Raw genomic sequence first — 19960 nt, 5'->3', positions numbered from 1 at the left:
TGTTGAAGGGCAATTTCATACCATGACCCTGAAAGACAACTCAAGCCAGCAAATTAAGAGGCTCTCACATCGCCATAATCAGCCAAGATATATGTCGACACATGACGTGGAGTGTTATCGATGTGGAAACCGAGGTCACTTTGGAAAAGACCCATATTGCCCGGCCAAAGGCAAAGTTTGCAGAAAGTGTGGAGGTAAGGACCACTTTGCAAAGAAGTGCAAAAGCAAGTCCAATGCAGACCAGAAGAGGAAGAGTACAACTTCCAAAGGCAAAGCCTGGGGGAAAGGAAAGTATCCTGGAAAGAAAGATACCATTCGCCAGATAGACGGTGACGATGATGATACCCAGGAGGAACAGTGTTGTTACCAATTTACGTTGAATGAAGTACATCATGAGAAGGTCCCAGTGATCATTGGTGGAGTGACAGTTCAGGTCATTGTAGACTCAGGCATTTATGGGAGAAGTTGAAAAGGAAAAAGATCATCTGTACCTCAAAGAAGTGTTCCAAGAAACTGTATCCATACACAGCAACCAAGCCATTGCAGACCATTGGATGTTTTACGGCAACTGTTGAAGCTGGAGATAAGTACACCGAAGCAGAGTTTATGGTCATAGAAGAGAGGGGAGAACCATTGCTGAGTAGAAGCACAGCGCAAGACCTGGCAATACTTCATATTGGAGCTTGTGTCAATTCAATTCAGTCATACGAGGATATGAAGCAAGAATTCCCCGCAGTCTTACAAGGAGTAGGAAAGCTGAAAGGTCGACAATTGAAGCTAGCGGTAGATGAAACGGTCAAACCCAAGGCACAACCAATGCGCCGAACTCCGTTTGGACTTCATGGGAAAGTCGAAGCCAAAATTAAAGAGTTGATCGAGCAAGACATTATTGAACCAGTGGAACATTCGACACAATGGGTCAGTCCCGTAGTGATTGTGCCCAAACCAAAGGGTGACATAAGACTATGTGTTGACATGAGAATGGCCAATGAAGCTATAGTTAGAGAATGACACCCTATACCAACAGTGGAGGAAATACTTCAAGAACTAACTACCAGCAAGGTATTCTCAAAAATTATCTGAAATGGGGCTATCATCAATTAGAGCTGGATCCAGGTTCCCGAGATGTAACTACATTTGTGACTCACTGTGGATTGTATCGTTACAAGAGACTATCATTTGGAATTAATGCAGCTTTGGAGATCTACCAGTATGAAATCCATCGAGTGATTCAAGGCATTCCTGGAGTTGCCAATATTTCTGACGACATCATAGTCCATGCACCAACGAAGGAAGAGCATGACAAACGGTTGAGGCGTGTACTATCTAGACTACAGGAGGCAGGCCTTACCATGAATGGAAACAAGTTCCAGTTCGGTGTGTCAGAAATGGACTTCATGGGACACAGACTTACACGGGAAGGACTAAACCCTGCAGAGGCCAAGGTGAAAGCTATTGCAGATGCACTTGCACCTCAGAACGCAACAGAGGTGAGGAGTTTCCTGGGATTGGTCAATTTTTGTGCAAAGTTCATTCCTAATTTTGCTACAGTGGCAGAACCACTAAGGAAACTAACCAGGAAAGGTGTACCATTTCATTTTGGATCTGAGCAGAAGAAAGCATTCACAGCGCTGAAGCAAAGCCTGACAGATGCAAAAACTCTTGAATATTACGATCCGGCGGCATCAACCAAAGTCATAGCGGATGCCAGCCCGGTTGGTTTAGGAGCCGTGTTGGTCCAGATGCATGATGGAGGACCAAGAATCATTGCTTATGCCAGCAGATCGTTATCATATGTGGAAAGAAGATACTCTCAGACAGAGAAAGAAGCACTCGGACTTGTATGGGCCTGTGAGAGGTTCCATGCATATTTATACAGCATTGAATTTGAACTCATCACAGATCATAAGCCATTAAAGGTGATCTATGCACCTAGATCCAAACCATGTGCCAGAATAGAGAGAAGGGTACTCAGACTACAACCCTACAAATATAAAGTAATCCACATTGCAGGGAAAGCAAACATTGCAGATCCGCTGTCCAGATTGGTGAAGGATGGTGGTCCACATTCCAAGTCAGAATTGGGAACAGAAACAGAGAGCTTTGTACGCTTCGTAGCTATTCAGGTGACACCGAAAGCTGTGACTACGAAGGAAGTCGAGAGAGAATCCGAACGTGATCCAGAACTCATGGAAGTAAGAGAATGCATACAGAGTGGACAATGGGACAAGTGTACTCACAAGGCTTACATTCCCATTAGAGACGAACTTTGTTGCATCGGACTGTGTGTATTGAGAGGTTGCAGATTGGTGATACCACAAAGATTGAGACCGAAGATCGTATCCTTAGCGCATGAAGGACACCTAGGCATTGTTGGTACCAAGCAAAACCTCAGGACCAAGGTTTGGTGGCCAGGTTGTGATAAAGACGCCGAGAAATTTGTTAAAACTTGTCACGGATGTCAAATTACAAGTAGGAGTAATCCGCCAGAACCGATCCGGAGTACGCAACTTCCGACAGGACCATGGATCGACGTAGCTGTTGATTTTCTTGGACCTTTACCGACGGGTGAATCAATTATGGTAGTGATAGATTACTACAGCAGATACTATGAGTACGTGGTGTTGAAGTCCACAACCACTGAAAAAACAATACAAGCGTTAGCAGAGATATTCGCAAGATATGGATTACCTGTTACATTATACTCTGACAATGGTCCACAATTCATTTCAGAGACATTTGCAGAATACATGAGGACCACAGGTATCCACCATCATAAAGTAACTCCGAAATGGCCGCAAGCCAATGGAGAAGTAGAGAGACAAAATCAGTCAATTGAAAAACGGTTGAGGATTGCACACGCAGAAGGACAAAATTGGCGAGAAGCATTGCTATCTTATGTGGCTGTCTATCGAGCAACGCCTCATGCAACCACTGGAAAAAGTCCTGCAGAAGCATTTTTTGGGAGAAAAATCCACACAAAAATGCCAGAAATAAAGGAAATCCGAGAAGACCAGGAGATGAGGAACCACGATGCTGAAAAGAAAGGTGCAGCAAAGCTGTACACAGATTCGAAACGTGGAGCCAAATACTCAGACATCATGCCAAGAGATAATGTTTTAGTGAGGCATGAAACTGGTGGTAAGCTAGATACACCTTATTACCATCAACCCTATACTGTCGTATCCAGAAGTGGCAGTATGGTGACAGTCAAGTCTCCGACTGGCGTCCTGTATAAAAGATATGTATCAGGTGTAAAAAGGTACCAGTCCAGAGATATATCGAGTGAAGAGGTTGAAAGGCCAATACGAGATGCTGAAACTGAAAGACCTGATGATGTTCCAGAGGCAGTTACCAGCACTCCTGATGAAGTGACTAGAGCGCCAGAAACAGCTGAAGCCGTGGCGAGCAGTATTTCCGACGCCGAGAGTGAACAACCGAGAAGCGATGACAATATCGCAGGCAGGCCGAAACGAAACCGGAAAGCGCCCAAACGATACGAAGACTTTGTGCCATAGTTTTAATAAGAACTTTGGGACAGTATTTTAATCTTATATCATAAAGTGCATGTATGAGTGCTGTAGGAAGTAAATTTTATGTAGTTGAGTTATAGTATTACCATTAGTTACGATGTTTGTATGTTTCCGAGAGATATTGGTAAGTGAAGGTAAAGTTTATTTCTGATTAAAGGAGGGATGTCATGATAATGAATATGTATGAGATATACCGGAAGTCACGTGGTATGAGAGAGAGATAAGAACACAAGCAGGAGAACAAAGGAAACGGGAGAATAAAGACACTAAGAAGTTTACCTGATAAACTTGTGTTTAATGTTTTATTAACTTCACATTTCGGGCCACAAATGTGACAGTGTTCACCACCTTTTGCAGGGCTTTATGCTTGGGGGTATTGGTGTTCTCATACCAGACTGTGATGCAGCTGGTCAGCATACTTTCCACCACACATCTGTAGAAATTTTCCAGGCGTTCTGACGTCATATCAAATCTCCGCAAACTACTGAGGAAGTAGAGGCATTAATGTACTTTCTTCATGATGCCATTTGTGTGTTGGCTCCAGGAAAGATCCTCCAAGATAGTTTACTCATCAGTAAAGTGCTAAGCTGTCAGGTATTTTATCCACAGCTATAATCTGAAAATCTGTTCCACAAGAATCTCATCACTTTCAGGTGTGAGATTGTTTTAAGTTTTTGTTGTTGTCCTTGTAATCTTCTGGCACAGATATGGAAATGCATGCTTTTACATATTGTAAATTTATCTTGCAATGCAAACATGCTTTGCTCATTCTTAATTCCTCCGGAACTGAGGAGATAGGTAACAGCCAGGCACATTAGTGAGTGAGGACTTGCACGTAGATCAGATTTTTATCAAGTTTCCTCTTTGAAACGTGTTGGTGAACTAGGAACCTCTACAATGATCAGAATTAGAATTTATTGTCATGAACCTGTCATAAAATTTGTTGTTTTTGCAGCAGCGTCATGTAAACCACTTTAGAAAAGAAATAAAAATAGTCCAAAAAAAAGTCAAAGGTAGTGTCTGTGGTTCATTATTCATTCAGGAATCTGATGGCTGAGGGGAAGAAGCTGTCCTTGAGCCACTGGGTGCTCTTCAGACTCCTGTATCTTTTCCCCAATGGTGGCAGAGTGAAGAGGGCATGGCCTAGCTGGTGGGGAAATTTGAGAATAGAGGCTACTTCCTTAAGACACTGCTTCATGTAGATGTCCTCAATGGAGTGGACTCGTGCCTGTGATGTCACAACTCTGGAGATTTTTCTTGTCCTGAGCGTACCAGACAGTGATGCAACCAGCCAGAATGCTCTCCATGGTACACCTGTAGAAGTTTTCGTGCATCTTCCGTGACGAGAATCTCCTTAAACTCCTCACAAAGCAAAGCTGCTGAAGAAACTTCTTTGTGATTACATCGACAGAGATGCTCTAGGACAAATCCTTGGAGATGTTGACACCCAGGAATTTGAAGTTCTTGACCCTCTCAACCTCAGGTTAAAATATATATGCAATGTCCCAAATTTAATTACCCTAACTGCCTTGGTGGGATCTAAACTCTGATGGAAGATAATTATTGCTGTTTTATTTTTATGGTTCATCAACTTCAGCATTCGGTTCCGTTACCTCCCAAAGTATATTAAATGAGTGCACTATTAAAGTTTTTTTTTAACGTTACAGTGACATCTGGTGTTAGAAACACTTACAAAACATAGATGCTTGCTGATGAGATTTGCATTTAAGAGAGCTTTAAATTTTCAGGTTTGAGGTTATTTCCTGTCACTGTTGCGGATTCTTTTGTATCTTTTCAATTTCAACTTGAGAGTTTGAGTAAAGCATAGTCCCAAAGAACAATATAATCGAGTTTGGAGATGGGGAATTGCTTTCTTCCTCAGCAGTTGTTCAGTTGGAAGGTGACCAAGTCACTGTCTGTAGTAGAGTGGCTGGGTCTGAGAACAAACACAAAGCTCAGCGTACTTTTTGCAGCAAAAGTAAAGATACACTATAACGTTTCGGGCTTGAGCCCTTCTTCAAGGTTCATCTCGAGGGCTGCGTACCCTGAAGAAGTTCTCCTTTCCTCTCTCGGGGGATGGCTGGGTTTGGCAGTGACGGTAATATTTTTTCCTCCCAGTGGTGAATTCAGTTTCTTTTATCGGCACTCACTGTTCTGAATTTGGATTTGGGGAATCTAAAACGACCACCACGGGCAACGAAGTCGGGGTTGTGTGTGATGTGTGTACTCTGACAATAAATCATCCATGTCAAGCGACCGCCACAGGCGATAGATACCTCGCCACTGGGTCCGGCACCAATTGTTCTGCCGGCGTTACAATTGTAACAGTCTCACTTCCGGCTCGCATCCGACTTCACCATTACTTCGTCTGGGAGGGGGGGGGTTGAGGGAGATGGCGCACTACAGGGTACTCGCCCAACATTGAAAGGATGCTGAGGGAATGATTGCGAGGAATCTAGTTACTCCAGTGTCGATGCACCTCTCTGTGCAGTTGCCGAGGGTTGACTGTGCGTTTGGGGATGGAAGCGGTGGTCGTGCCACCCCCCCGCGGCCCGAGGTGGAGGGCGAAGTGGTGCGGTCGGCGGGGCGGCCGCAGTGGGAGCCGCTCGGCGACGACACGAGGCGCGGAGCCCGTGGTGGAGGGCAGCCGGATGGGAACGGCGGCACCATGGCGCAGCCGGGCGGTGTGAGGGGACGCGAGTCGGCCGACGGGCTGCGCTCGTGGTGGCAGGTGCCGGCCATCGCGCATTTCTGTTCGCTCTTCCGGGCCGCCTTCGCCCTGCCCGACTTCGAGATCGAGGTGAGGCTCCGAGCCGGCCGCCTCCCGTCCCAGGCCTCGGCGTCGTCCAGCCCGGGCAGGGGAGACGCCTGACCCGACCCGGGGCTGGCCGTGGGACCAAGGCCTCAGCTTCCTGCTCCGGCCTTCGCTTTCGTTCCCCCGCCGCCAGTCTATGTCGCTGGGGCAGAGGCCGGCTCTTTCCTAAGGGGTTCATGTTGATCCAGACAAGTTGTGGCTCTTCATTATTCCTCCATCACTTTCATCCCCTCCCCCATTCCTTCCGTTCCTATTCATCTATTGTATTTTAGTTTGTTCATCCCCTTCAATGCGGTCTCCCCTTGACAGTGTTCATGACCCCCATTCCCCTTGAATCTGGTCTCCCTTTGACTCTGTTCATTACCCACATTCCCCTTGAATCTGGTCTCCCCTTGACTCTGTTCATTGCCCTCATTCCCCTTGAATCTGATCTCCCCTTGACTCTGTTCATTCCCCTTGAATCTGATCTCCCCTTGACTGTGTTCATTCCCCTTGAATCTGGTCTCCCCTTGACTGTGTTCATTACCCTCATTCCCCTTGAATCTGATCTCCCCTTGACGGTGTTCATTCCCCTTGAATCTGATCTCCCCTTGACTGTGTTCATTCCCCTTGAATCTGATCTCCCCTTGACTCTGTTCATTCCCCTTGAATCTGATCTCCCCTTGACTCTGTTCATTCCCCTTGAATCTGATCTCCCCTTGACTCTGTTCATTACCCTCATTCCCCCTAGAATCTGGTCTCCCCTTGACTCTGTTCATTACCCTAATTCCCCCTAGAATCTGGTCTCCCCTTGACTGTATTCATTACCCTCATTCCCCTTGAATCTGGTCTCCCCTTGGCTGTGTTCATTACCCTCATTCCCCTAAAGTCTGGTCTCCCGTTGGGTGTAATTTCCCCTAGAATCTGGTCTCCCGTTGGGTGTAATTTCCCCTAGAATCTGGTCTCCCGTTGGGTGTAATTTCCCCTCGAATCTGGTCACCCATTGGGTGTAATTACCCCCATTCCCCTAGAATCTGGTCTCCCATTGGGTGTAATTACCCCCATTCCCCTAGAATCTGGTCTCCCGTTGGGTGTAATTACCCCCATTCCCCTAGAATTTGGTCTCCCGTTGGGTGTAATTATCCCCATTCCCCTAGAATCTGGTCGCCCATTGGGTGTAATTACCCCCATTCCCCTAGAATCTGGTCTCCCGTTGGGTGTAATTACCCCCTTTCCACCTCAGCCCTTGTGTGTAATTGTTTGCCTGCTGAATTGTTGCCCAACTCTGCAGTGAAAGATTTACTCAGGCGTAGTTCAGTCGTGTTGGTTATTGTGAAACTCAGTTCATTTTTTTAATAGCGTAGGTGGGAATAATTGTTAGATATTTGTCAGTTCAATGGGTTGCAATTAGGGTAGAGTTAGAAGTGCTTTAAACTATTTTAAAAAATAATTGTGGAATATGCCAAGTGATGGTGCTTTTGTTATTCTTTTGTTTGATTTTTTTAGTTTTAGTGATTCATGTCTCTTTAATGCAAAGTGTTCTCTCATATTCGTGTAAGATTTCCATGTAGGTGAGCTCTGGAGAGGGTGAAAATTTCCAGTCAGGTGTTGCTTACAGAAAATTGCCTGTAAATTACTGCATTGCGAGAATTGATTTAGCACATCAGAATTCTCAGAAATTAAGGAGAAAGTGCATTAAAATCAAAAACTGGAATTAAGTAAGTTCGTCAGTGTTGTGAATAGCATGTGATGCTTTTGATTTCCTGGTGGTTTAGTTTGTTCAGTTGGGTTTTAAAGCATTTTCCATTTCATGTAAAATCATGTTCTGCAACATTACAGAATGCACTGAGTGACTTGTATTACAACCGGAATTATTTCCTTGTGTTGATAAGGTTATCAAACTTGTGGTTACATTTTTCTAGTCAATTAGTGAATTTTTCCAGTTTTACTGAAATCAGCCTTCGATGTGTTAAAGGGCATGTATTAGCCATTGGTCTAAAATAAAAGAAAGTTACACTCATGGAATATTTTAAGTATTGGTCAAAGAATTTAGTTACAAGTTTGTACGACTAGGAATATCCTTGGATAAAATGTTATGGCAGCATAGTTTGGGGACCATCCTATTATTGCCAAGGAATCAATCACATTCATAGATGTGTGCAAGCAAGCAAACAGTTTTATATTTGTAAGATGGTGCTTGGATGGCACTCCCTCAACACAACCTTGATTTTGTGATGTAATCTCTTGAACCCACAACCTTCCGATCTGGTGGCAAATGTCATGCTCTGAAAAGCCAGAAAGCTCACTTTTTCACCACACTTCCACTTCCCTTTCTGATGTATAACAATCCCCTTGACCATGACTTTTGTTGCTGATTCACTTATTACTGCATAGTATTTTCCTGTGAATTTTAAGAAAAATCATCATGAAGAAATTTGTCTTCTTCGAATTTTTAATTGAAACGCATTTTGAATGTTTTAACCAGTTAATAATGAAATCTCTTGGTGCCTGCCACATTGACCACCACCAGTGGGCTGATCTCGCCTCCAACCGTGCATCTTGGCGCCTCACAGTTCGGCGGTCAGCAACCTCCTTTGAAGAAGACCGCAGAGCCCACCTCACTGACAAAAGACAAAGGAGGAAAAACCCAACCCCAACCCACCAATTTTCCCTTGCAACCGCTGCAACCGTGCCTGCCTGTCCCGCATCAGACCTGCAGCAGACGTGGACATACCCCTCCATAAATCTTCGTCCGCGAAGCCAAGCCAAAGAATGTGAATCCTAATTTCAGATTTCATATTTATTGTCAGAGTACATACATGACATCACATACAACCCTGATTTCCTTTTTCCTGTGGGCACGGCAGAATTACCACTTATTGGTGGTGTGTAAAATTTCTGAAGTAGAGTTCAATGCAATGTCAAATGAGAAATGAAATTTACCACAGTACTCCCATATGAATTGATGATGGCCTTCATTGCTACAGGGACTGAATTTAAGACCAGGGAGGTTGTGCTGCAGTTGCACAAAGTACCAGTGAGACTACATCTAGAGAACTGCGGGCACTTCTCATCTTCTTACTCGAGGAAGGATGCACTGGCTTTGGATGCGGTGCAGAGGAGGTTCACCAGTTTGATTCCAGGGATGAAGGGGTTGGCCTATGAGGAGAGATGGAGTCATCTGGGGCTGTACTTGCTGGAATTTAGAAGAATGTGAGGGGATCTTTTAGAAAAATAAAATTATGAAAGGCATAGATAAGATAGAAGTAGATAAGTTGTTTCCATTGGTGGAGGAGATCAGAACTAGGGAATGTTGCCTCAAGATTCAGGGTCGTAAATTTAGGATGGAGAGGAGGAAGAGCAGCTTTTCCCAGAGGATGGTGAATTTGAAGCAGTGGAAATGACCTCAGTAAATATATTTAAGACAAGGTTGGATAGATTTCTAAAGAGTTGGGAAATTAAGGGATATGGGGAAAAGGCAGGTAGGTGGAGATGAGCCTACCATGGCTACATTGAACAGCAGACCAGTTTTGATGGGTTGGATGGCCAGCTCCTGCTCCTATTTCTTATGGTAAATGAGAGTGCATTTCCATTTTTACTTCAGCTGGGAATATTGATCTGAGGCAAAAATAAAGCATTTCAATGTTATGAATTGAAATGAAAAATTAAAATGCTTGAAGTCGTATGTAATTAGCATTTAAGTGCATAAGAAATGGTACTCATCATTTTGATTTAAAAAAATATAATTGGAGTTAGTTCTATTCTGTTTTTGGGTTAAGATACAGTACATGATGGTTTGGATTTTGCCGTAGGCTGTTGCCATTTCTACCTTAGAAGTTTTTCATTGGGTGTTTCTGGTGAAAGTGTTCATGGACTCCATCACTGAAGTGCAGGATTGTAGGAACATTGCTTCATGTCTAGGAATCATCCAGATTATCTTGATTAAATGGTCTTCAATGTATTTGAATTGGTTGGGATTTTAGGGAAAAGGGGTACTATTAAGTTTTATAATCAATAGGTTTTATGATGTTTTGTTTGTTTTTACATGTTTCTAAATGTCAAACAATTTTCAGTGGCTGGTTCTGAACTCATGACTTCACTGCATAGGGGCTTATTTTTCATTGATCACCACTGTTAACTTGTAAATTTGGTTTGTGACAGCAAGTCACTATTTTGAGACACCTGGGGGGGGGGGGGGGAGGAAGATGTATATCTCCACTGTGTTCTTTGAGGTGTAAGGCATGAGCAAACAAAAGTTAAAATAGAGGAAATGATCACGAAGACTTATAAAATGCATGAGGTGTCCAGAAAATTCCTCCCCAGTTCATGTGGGTGATGAAAAGATTCAGCATTACTCATATTACTGAAAATCAAACTACCTTTTGTGTTCCATAGACTTCTATGTAGGCTACAATTTAAATTTTTTTTGGGTATTAAGGTATTGCATCAGTAGGTAGTGTACTGTGTGGTTGTGTTATCCTCATGGGGGTGGGGGCCACTGAACAGCTGATCTTTTTCTTCTGCTATGATTTGTTTACATACTTGTTGGTGCTTAATCTGTTTCAATGAAGTAATTGTTAATATGACATTGTTCGCTGCTTTATTGTGTTAATAGTTCTATCCAATTGACATGGAGACTTTTCAACTCTTAAGCAAAATATCCCAAACTGTTTGTAGCCTATCTGGTTATCAATTACTAACTTTACTAGCAATTATCACATCACTCAAACTTTGTAAAATATTTGTGGAACTGTAATTATCTTTGAAGTGGTGTGGCTGTCGTAAGCTTTCCCTCATGCGCAAATTTGTCAGCCCACCTCATTGCACTGTGTGATGGATTATGAAGGGCAACTGGTAGATTAAACTTTTAAAAAATAAATTAACCTTGTTCTTTAATGTGAAAAAGCCATCTGGCCAGCAAGAGCAACTACCTTATTATAGAAGCTACTTTATTCACAGTAAGTGCATCCTGCTCCCAATCATTGATGCTTGTTGTAAAAACACAAGATGCTGTCTGGGGTCCTGTGGGGGGGGTCGGGAGGAGGTGAGGTAATTGATGCTCGTTGCTGGCAAGTCAGGATAACAAAATACATCTGGTTCAACCTAATCCACAATTTAAAATACTGTAATGAATTTTATTGAAGGTATTCTTTGGAAAGTTCATTGTTCATGGGTTTAGTTTAAACTTCAGTGGAAAATATTCTTTATATCTAAATTCATAATGTACAGTAATCTGAATTGATGTGGCGACACACAGTCTTATAGCAGCAAACCGGCCCTACTTGTGGTCGGCAAGGCAGCCATGGCGAGGATGGCGTCACGAGACCGTCTCTTCCGGTCCAGACTGGAAGGTCGCGTGCACGCTTGCGTCATCAGGACGCAAGCATCAGGGCGTTGGGGGCCGAATGGAGTAAGGCTGCACCACGAGATTCAAATTAAAGCAGTTGTGATGCCAGAGCTCACAGCCTGTTGTCTCAATCACTTGGCTGCGCTCGCTCACAACAGGCTACAATATAATCCACAAGTGATGATGAGTACGCTGAGAGTCATGATAAATTAATCATCTGCAAACTAATGGAAGAACAACTTCTACAATCCCTGTGTTTGAATTCACGGAGGAAAAATACTGAAATTACACTGGGAGTTTGGGTACAAGGGTGGATATAGATTAAAACGCAATGGTGGAGAAACTCAGCATTGTGGTTTTATTCAATCAGTGGTGTCTTCAGACTTTTGTGTTTTACTCAGAATGAATACAAAAATAGTTTCATCTGTAGTGATACTGTGAATTTCCATAAAATTGACGCTGAAACCAAAAATAAACAAATAATTACAAATTCATAAATAATCATTGCTTAATAATTTGGAGCTTCCCACAATGCTATCTTCAAATTGAAGTAATTTGTGTGGATTGTTTGATGGTTTAACACTTTCTACCAAATTCATAAAAACGTGAGAGCAAATTATATGCAATAATTCTAAACTGCAGGAATGTTAAATTCTGATATATATCCTATTGGTACAGAAATGAGCAATGCATTAATTTTTAAAAGTGGCAACTATCTTCATTGATTATGCAGGAAGAAGGTGAGAAATGTTTGTCCAATAATTACGTAAAGACATTCTGCAGGCGTTCAGAAGTTGTATCTCTGTGGATTTTCTCAAAGTGGCATCCCTTGGGTATTCTGAAGTAATCTTGTGAAGTTGCATGTTTTGACTTTCAAAGATCACTGGCTGGTTAAAGTACTTTTATTTAAGATTAAAGCAGAAGGCATTCAAGGCAGACCCTGGAATGGATAACGTATGCGTTTGTGGACAGTATATGGTTTGTAATTTTTTTTTAGAAGAATTGGGTTGAGTAGAGTAAGTGGTGCATATGGAGTCCTGCAGATCAAATACCTTCAGTTTTTGCTTTATTAAAATAATTTGAAATTGTGGACTAATTGAAAATTTGTGAAATTTGCAGACTATTCGAAACTGAGGCCGTTGATCCTGATGGGGCACTTTTCAACCAGGTATTTACACAGAGCAATGGCAGTTCAGAGTTGCTATGTACGAGACATTACCATGGATAATATATGCTACAATTGCACTATAAATAGCATCAAAATTGTTGAAGTTGAAAACAAGTTTAGGGTTCCAGTCAAATTGATAAAGTTGACCATTCATTTAAAAGCAGCAACAAATCTTTGTTAATAGGAATAAATAAAGCTTAAAACTGGATAGAAATCAGACAAATTTGCATTCATGATAGTGTCTTCAATTTGACAGGATCTTGCCACTTGCTTGTTCCATTTTTGCCTTTGGTAGCAGTCTTTATTAGGCATAAAAGTGCTAGTTTCCATGGGATGCTTGAATTGCTGTGGTTTGACTGGCTTTATTGGCCAGTGTAAGTGCTACTCAGGCCATGTTATTTCCTGTCATCGAATTGGGCTTTTGGCTTGGGCACTTTTCACTTGGTTTTTCCTTGCTGGAAAAAATATTTTGGAGATTAACTTGAAGTGAATGTCTGCTATTACCATTTTGTGTGCCAATACTTTGAACTGTTTGGAAATGAAATGTTGATTTTTTTTTTCTCTAAGATCTGAAGGCAAGATTATGTTTTGATACCATTTGCTCACATGTTGCTTTCCATTGGATGCAATTGAATTTTCTTAATGGAACAATGGTTTTGTCTTCAAAAACAACAAATGCTTGTTGTTGAAGGATTGAAAGAGGAAGCTGTGGATCTTCTGGCCTCCGATTCTATACATAGTTGTGACTACATTTTAAACCCCTGTTGCCAGGATGTCTGTTAAAAGTTCATGCTTCATTGAAATTGCAGCTCTTTGGTGCATCTTTTCCTCTGTTTCCACTTCTTGTAAATAGTCATAGTTCGAACAGCAAATTGGCTTTGTACTCTGATCCTCTGGGTAATGTAGATGTTCAATTTGTGACAGAAGGGGGACTGCCACATCAGTGATATTAATCTTACTGTCCCTAAAACTGATGGTCAGCCTAATCTAAACTTCAGCTACATTTGTGTACCAGTTATCAGAACTTTGCAACAAACTCAATCAGGGACTTGTTTAAAGTCTCTTACTTTGCACTTTATTGGTTTTTTTCCCCTCTCTGTTTTACGGTCGGGTTGTTTACATTTCTTGCATGTGAGGAAAGTGCTCAAGGTTAATTTTGCCCTTTACGGCACAGGCACAGATTTATGTAGCGGCACAGTTGCCGGAGCAAATCATTGTCAAAGAATACTTAAGACACCATCTTCCACTCACCTGGGATCACTGGCATCCAATTTGCCCAACTTCCTGCTGGCTTTGTGACATTAGTTCTTCACCAAATGTCCAACACAACAGACTAAAGATTGCTGTTCTTGTTGGCTAGATAACCATGAAAGCTTGTTAGATTCAGAAATTTTTTATCAATATGGTAAGTTGTCCCTTTATTGGTTACTAGCAGATTTAGGCAGTTTTAATATTTGGCATTTCAGGCGCCAAAGATGTTTTTAGATTTAAAATAAAATTTTTAACCCTCTAATCTTCCTGCCTGATTCTATTCGAAATTAAATATCCAATAAAAAGTTTGTAGTTTCGAGTTAGGAACTTGGTAACATTTCAGATTACTGAACTACATTCCATTGATTTGCCCTCCATTGATTATATTGCCATGCACAAGGCTTTCTTTCTGCATGGTAAGTGTTGGTCATTTTTCTCAAGGTCTGGTACGATGACAGAATCAAGACTGAATCAAATATCTTATTACTTGTAGTTTACTCGGTAAAATGTTAATCTACCACCTTGGTTCCGGACTAAATACCTTTCAGATTATTAGATGTTCCAATTAATACTCCAACACTCTTTTAAATTTACTTTCTTTAGATGCTACATTGTACTGTAGTGTAAATATTCCAATGAACCCAATGAATTTCAAGGGTGCATAGAAATGAAGGCCCCAGTGAGTTTCAAGGGAGCACTGGGACTGAACTTGATGCTAAATCATTGGGGTTTCCAAGCAAGTTGATTACAGGTTCTACAGTAATATGAAATCATATATAATATTTGTGTATTTACTAGTTGCTATTTGAATTACTGAATAATTTCTAAAGTCCAGTTATAAAATTAGATATTTATTAATTTGTGTCCTGATGCCTGAAAACTCAGATTTTGTTGAATATATTATTAAGTAGGAAAGTCAAATGTTCAGCCACTAAGTTACAAATTTAATATTGTTAGCACCATCCTGCCATGTCCTTCATGGACTACACCTTTTTTTGTTGCAATTTAACAATAACATGTTCCAATGCCATTGAGGTTAGCAGGCGTTTTTATTTTTGTACCTGGATTACATTTCATTGATTTTTGTATGATCTTGGGAGTGGCTGAGTAGTATGTCCCAATGTTGTTTCGAAAAGTGTCATTTTAAAAAAGTAAAATGCTGATGCTTTCTACTGCTAACTACTTGCGTGTGAATTTTTAAATTTGTAGCACACACTTTACAGGCATGAAGGTTTTTGGCTAATTTGATAAACAATAATCAAATCTTCACGGGATGGGAGGTTTATAGATTTTCTTTTCAGATGTTTGATGCTGATTGGAGAGCAATGGTCTTTCGGGGAAGACGATCACTATAAAGGCAGTGGAATGCTGTATTTGCAAGTGCCAATTACCTATTTCTTGAGTTTGTCCTTGAGAGTGTGCAGCATATTTGACAAGACTGATTGAGAGTGGTGAGCTAGAGAAACTGGGTTTAGGTTTGTTTACCTAGTTCAGCAGACAAAAGTTCTTTGGTTTAATAGAAGTGCTGTATGTTGAAGAATTGAAGGAGCGTCACTAAAGCAGAATCTTGCACAACCATATGTCCCAAAAGAGGAAATTGCTGATGAGATTGATACTGTGCGTCATGCTGACAACTGGTTGAAACTAGACTTGTTGAAAGTCTCATTTGCAAAGACAAAATACTGAATTGTGCGCACCAAACTTGAAATAAGCAATCAGTCTCATGTGCGGTTATTTCGCTTTCTCTGAATCTCAGACTTGATGATTCCTTTTTAAAAATATTTTAAATTTTTAAAACTGAAACAGTGCCACAATCCATAATAATCCATGATAATAAAACACACATTTTCCAATTATATACAAGCTTCACTGTTGAGTTCAATTTCCCTCTCCCTTATTCCAACTAATATATCCAGAGACACAATTAGACAGTTACCCTAAAAAGAAACACAGCAACAATAATTTAGTCCTCGTCCTCTGTTCCTATAGCATTTTACAGTGTCCCTTTATATTCCAGACATATTAGGGACATAAGGACCAAAAAATAAGAAAATTACATATAAAAAATTCTTACGAGAAAGTAAAAACAAACTCAATGAAAGAACAGAGATCTTAGGATTCATTGGGACCCAACTGTCAGTCTCCAGGTCTTAAAATTTTCGTGACTCCACCTAATTAAGATGGTTGAATGGATGGATTCCCCTCTCCCTCCAAAGAGAGGGTAGACGGGAACGGACAGAGCGTTGAAGCACTAAGAACCGCACTATATCTTTGCACATATATAATGCAGGTACGGTTGCCAAATTTTAAGGAAGTCGTCGTATTTTCCCCCTTAAGTTGTAGGTCATTTTCTCCAGGGGAATGCAGCTCTGCATTTCCACATTCCAGTGCGCAATGTCCAGATGAGAGTCAGACTTCCAAGCAACCGCTGTGCACTTCCTGGCCTCCAAATAGATTGGATTTGAAATTTGGACCACTTCATTGCAAGCTTTATGTCTATGATGTTTCCTAACAGGAACAACACTGGGTCCTATGGAAATTCTTTACCTATGATTTTTTTTCTAGGACTTGGCCTAGCTCAACCCAAAAGGGTTACACCTTGGAGCATGACCAAGTTGAGTGCACAAAAGTTCCCGACTCTCTGCCACACCTAAAACATTGATCTGAAATTTCTGGCTTAGCCTTGTTCAATCTATGCAGCATGTAGTACAACTGGTTAGAAAATTATTCTGCACCAGCCTGTAACGAGTATTAATAATTGAGGTCATGCTGTCATAATGCAGGTCTGACCAGCATCATTCATCAATCATTACACCTAAGTTTGCCTAGATTTAAGAAGACCCAGCTTCAGGCTCTCCATTTAGAGTAAGAAATACATTGCCGTAATCAACTTATGTCTGTTCCCCTTTCGAATCAGGGGCTCCATGAGCTGCTCCTGCTTGTAACAGTCCTCAATACACCTGATCCCTTTCTGGTAACAGGTGTAGGTGTCCAGGATCTTGTTATCTATTGTCCATGATATTAAGCCATTCTGAGTCAGGGGTATTTTTGATGACAACCCAAAGTGATGTGCAGGGTCATCCATCTGTTTAGGTCCTCCTCAATTTTTTTTTGAGAAGGGGTTATATCCACCCTTGATCCCCTTTTGTGGCCACTTCAATTGACTGTTTTCTTTGAATTGACTATAGTCCCCTTTTGTAAGCGGCATAATGTCGCTGTGTCCAAATTAATCTTGTACCCAGAGATTTTCTCATATTTCTCCAGGGTAGAGTGAAGCTTGGTCAACAAACTTGCTTGGTCTGTCAGATATATCAGCACATTATCCATCATCTGCAAATAGGTTGATTTTGTGTTATTCCTGGCCCTCTCTGAACTCATTAATGTCTGGATCTCATTGTATGGCTTCAGCTGTTCTATAACCAAAATGAATAGAGCTGGAGACGATGGACACCCTGTCTACTAGATCTCGATAGTGGGAAGGCTGGAGCTATTTGCCCATTGGTCACAACTTTTGCCTTGGGCGCATGATACAGTGCCCTAATCCAATTTATAAAAGTTGCCCCTAGCCCCATTTTCTCCAGTACTTTAAACAGGAAGTCCAACTCGAGCCTGCTCCGCATCTTGGATCATACCTTAACTATACCAGATGTATGATACTCAACAGTCTATTATGTTATCCGCAGCCCGTCTCTTTTATACAAAACTCGCTTGGTCTACACTTGTTAGCTTCGGCAAATGTTTCACCGATCTATTGGCCAAAGCTTTTGCAACTATCTTATAGTCCATATTCAGCATTGAAATAGGTGTATAAGAGGACAGTTTCAGAAGATCATTTTTAAGAATCTTTTTTAAGAAGCACCGTAAAAGATTCTGGGAGTGTATGGGTTTTAACCGCCTGATCCACCACCTCCATAGAGACGGGCATCAGGAAATCTTTGAATTTCCTGTAAAACTCGGGGAGGGGGGGAACCCATCCTCCCCCGAAGACTTCATTTCTTCTGTGAAGGGAGCATTCAATCCCTCCTGATCTTCCTGCCCTAAATTTTGTAAATCCAATTTTGACAGGAATTCATCTATTTTCTTAGGCTTCCCTAATGATTCTGACATACAGTTTTTCATAAAATTGTCTGAAGGCTTCATTTATCTCCTTCGGCTTGTATGAGATCCTGTCATCCCCTATCTGAACTGCATTAATCGTTTTTGAGGCCTGCTCTGCCCTCATCTGCCAGGATGGCCTTGTTCCCCCAGATCGTAATATTTCTGCCTCAATCTTAATATGGGCTTCTCCATCGTATATGTTCAGAGAATATTAAGTTTTTTATTTGTCAGAGCCTGATATTTTTCTTCTAAGCCTGAATTTTGAATGACTTTTTCTAAGTCTGCAATCTCCTGTCCAAATTCCTCTACCTCCCTTAAATATTCTCTTTTAACTGCTTTTGTATAACCAATTATTTGATCTCTCAAGTATGCCTTGAGTGTCCCAAAGAAGTAATTTGTTCGCAGTTGAGTTGCAGTTGGCCTCGCAGAACATATGTATCTGTGTTCTAATAAAGCAGCAAGACGGTGAATCTTCTTTTGCGTAGTTATCAGAGTTTATTGTGATGAAATTTGTTGCTTTGCGGCAGCGTCACAGTGCAAAGATTCATAGAAATCACCTCACAATAAATAAAAAGTGTTCGAAAAATCAAAGTAAAGCAGTGTCATTGGTTCATTGATCATTCAGGAATCTGACCTTGTACCACTCAGTGCTTGTCTTTGGGCTCCTTTACCTATATCCTGATGTGAAGGGGACGTGGTCTGGGTGGTGGGGGTCCTTGAGGATAGAGACTGCTTTTTCAAGATGCCTTATCTTGTGGATATCCTTGATGGAGTGATCTGGTACCTATGACGTTGCAAGCTGAATTAGCAACCCTCTTTGTGCTGGTATGGGCTTTCGTAAGTCACTAAGTCCTGGACCCAATTCCCATTTATTCTTTCTCTTATAAAATGAGGTTCTGGTCTATCCTGTTTTGTTCATCTTCAACCCCTTTCTACTGAACTATTTGCTGGGATCATCTGCATTTTACACCATTGGTGAGCACTTTAGTTATTGATGCAGAGACTTGTGAAAGTCACTGATAGGATGCACTTGGAGTTGCAAGGCCAGCATTTATTGCTCCTTTCTTTGAGTTGGTAATGGTAATCTGTCTGCTCTTGTATAGTGAAGTGGGTAGCTCACTACTGCAGGTTTGAGGTTATAGGCCAGACTAAGTGAAATGCAGTAGGGTTCCTTTGTGAGTTGGGTCCATTTTTGTAATAACTAGGGTCATATTACAGATGCTGAACCATAGAACACTATATAGCACAGAAAACCAGCCATTGGCCCTTCTAGTTTGTGCCAGAATATTATTCCACTAGTCCCATTGATCTGGACCCAGTCCATAACCTTCCAGACCTTTCCCATCCATGTATCTATCCAATTTATTCTTAAGAGTAGGCCCTCATTTACTACGTCAGATGGCAGCTCGTTCCACACTCCCTCGTCCCTCTGAGTGGAAAAAGTTCCTCCTAATATTTCCCTTAATCCTTTCACCCTAAAGCCATGTCCTTTTGTATTTATCTCTCCTTATCTGTGGAAAGAGCTGACTCTTGTCTATACCCCTCATAATTTTGTAAATCTCCTCTCATTCTTCTTTGCTCCAAAGAATAAAGACCTAACCTGTTTAATCTTTCCCTGTAACTCAACTCCTGAAGGCCTAGCAACATCCCAGTAAATCTTCTCTGCACTCTTTCAAACTTGCTGATATCCTTTCTGTAGTTAGGTGACCAGAACTGCATACAATACTCCAAATTGGCCTCACCATTGTTTTATACAACTTCACCATAAC

General features: G+C 41.4%; 1 protein-coding gene across 2 annotated transcripts in view; it reads left to right on the top strand.

Moving 5' to 3' along the window:
• Positions 1-5958: 5958 nt before the first annotated feature.
• Positions 5959-19960, top strand: part of LOC138745363 (uncharacterized) — an 85497-nt gene continuing 71495 nt past the window's right edge. For both annotated transcript variants that reach the window (XM_069902340.1, XM_069902335.1), the window contains exon 1: positions 5959-6333. In XM_069902340.1, coding sequence (XP_069758441.1) covers positions 5974-6333 — 360 coding nt within the window. In that variant the 5' untranslated portion in view covers positions 5959-5973. The remainder of the gene's footprint in view (positions 6334-19960) is intronic.

The sequence above is a fragment of the Narcine bancroftii genome, chromosome 1 (genome assembly GCF_036971445.1).
Source record: "Narcine bancroftii isolate sNarBan1 chromosome 1, sNarBan1.hap1, whole genome shotgun sequence".
In the NCBI taxonomy this organism is placed as follows: domain Eukaryota; kingdom Metazoa; phylum Chordata; class Chondrichthyes; order Torpediniformes; family Narcinidae; genus Narcine; species Narcine bancroftii.
This window is presented reverse-complemented; position numbering and strand designations above follow the sequence as displayed.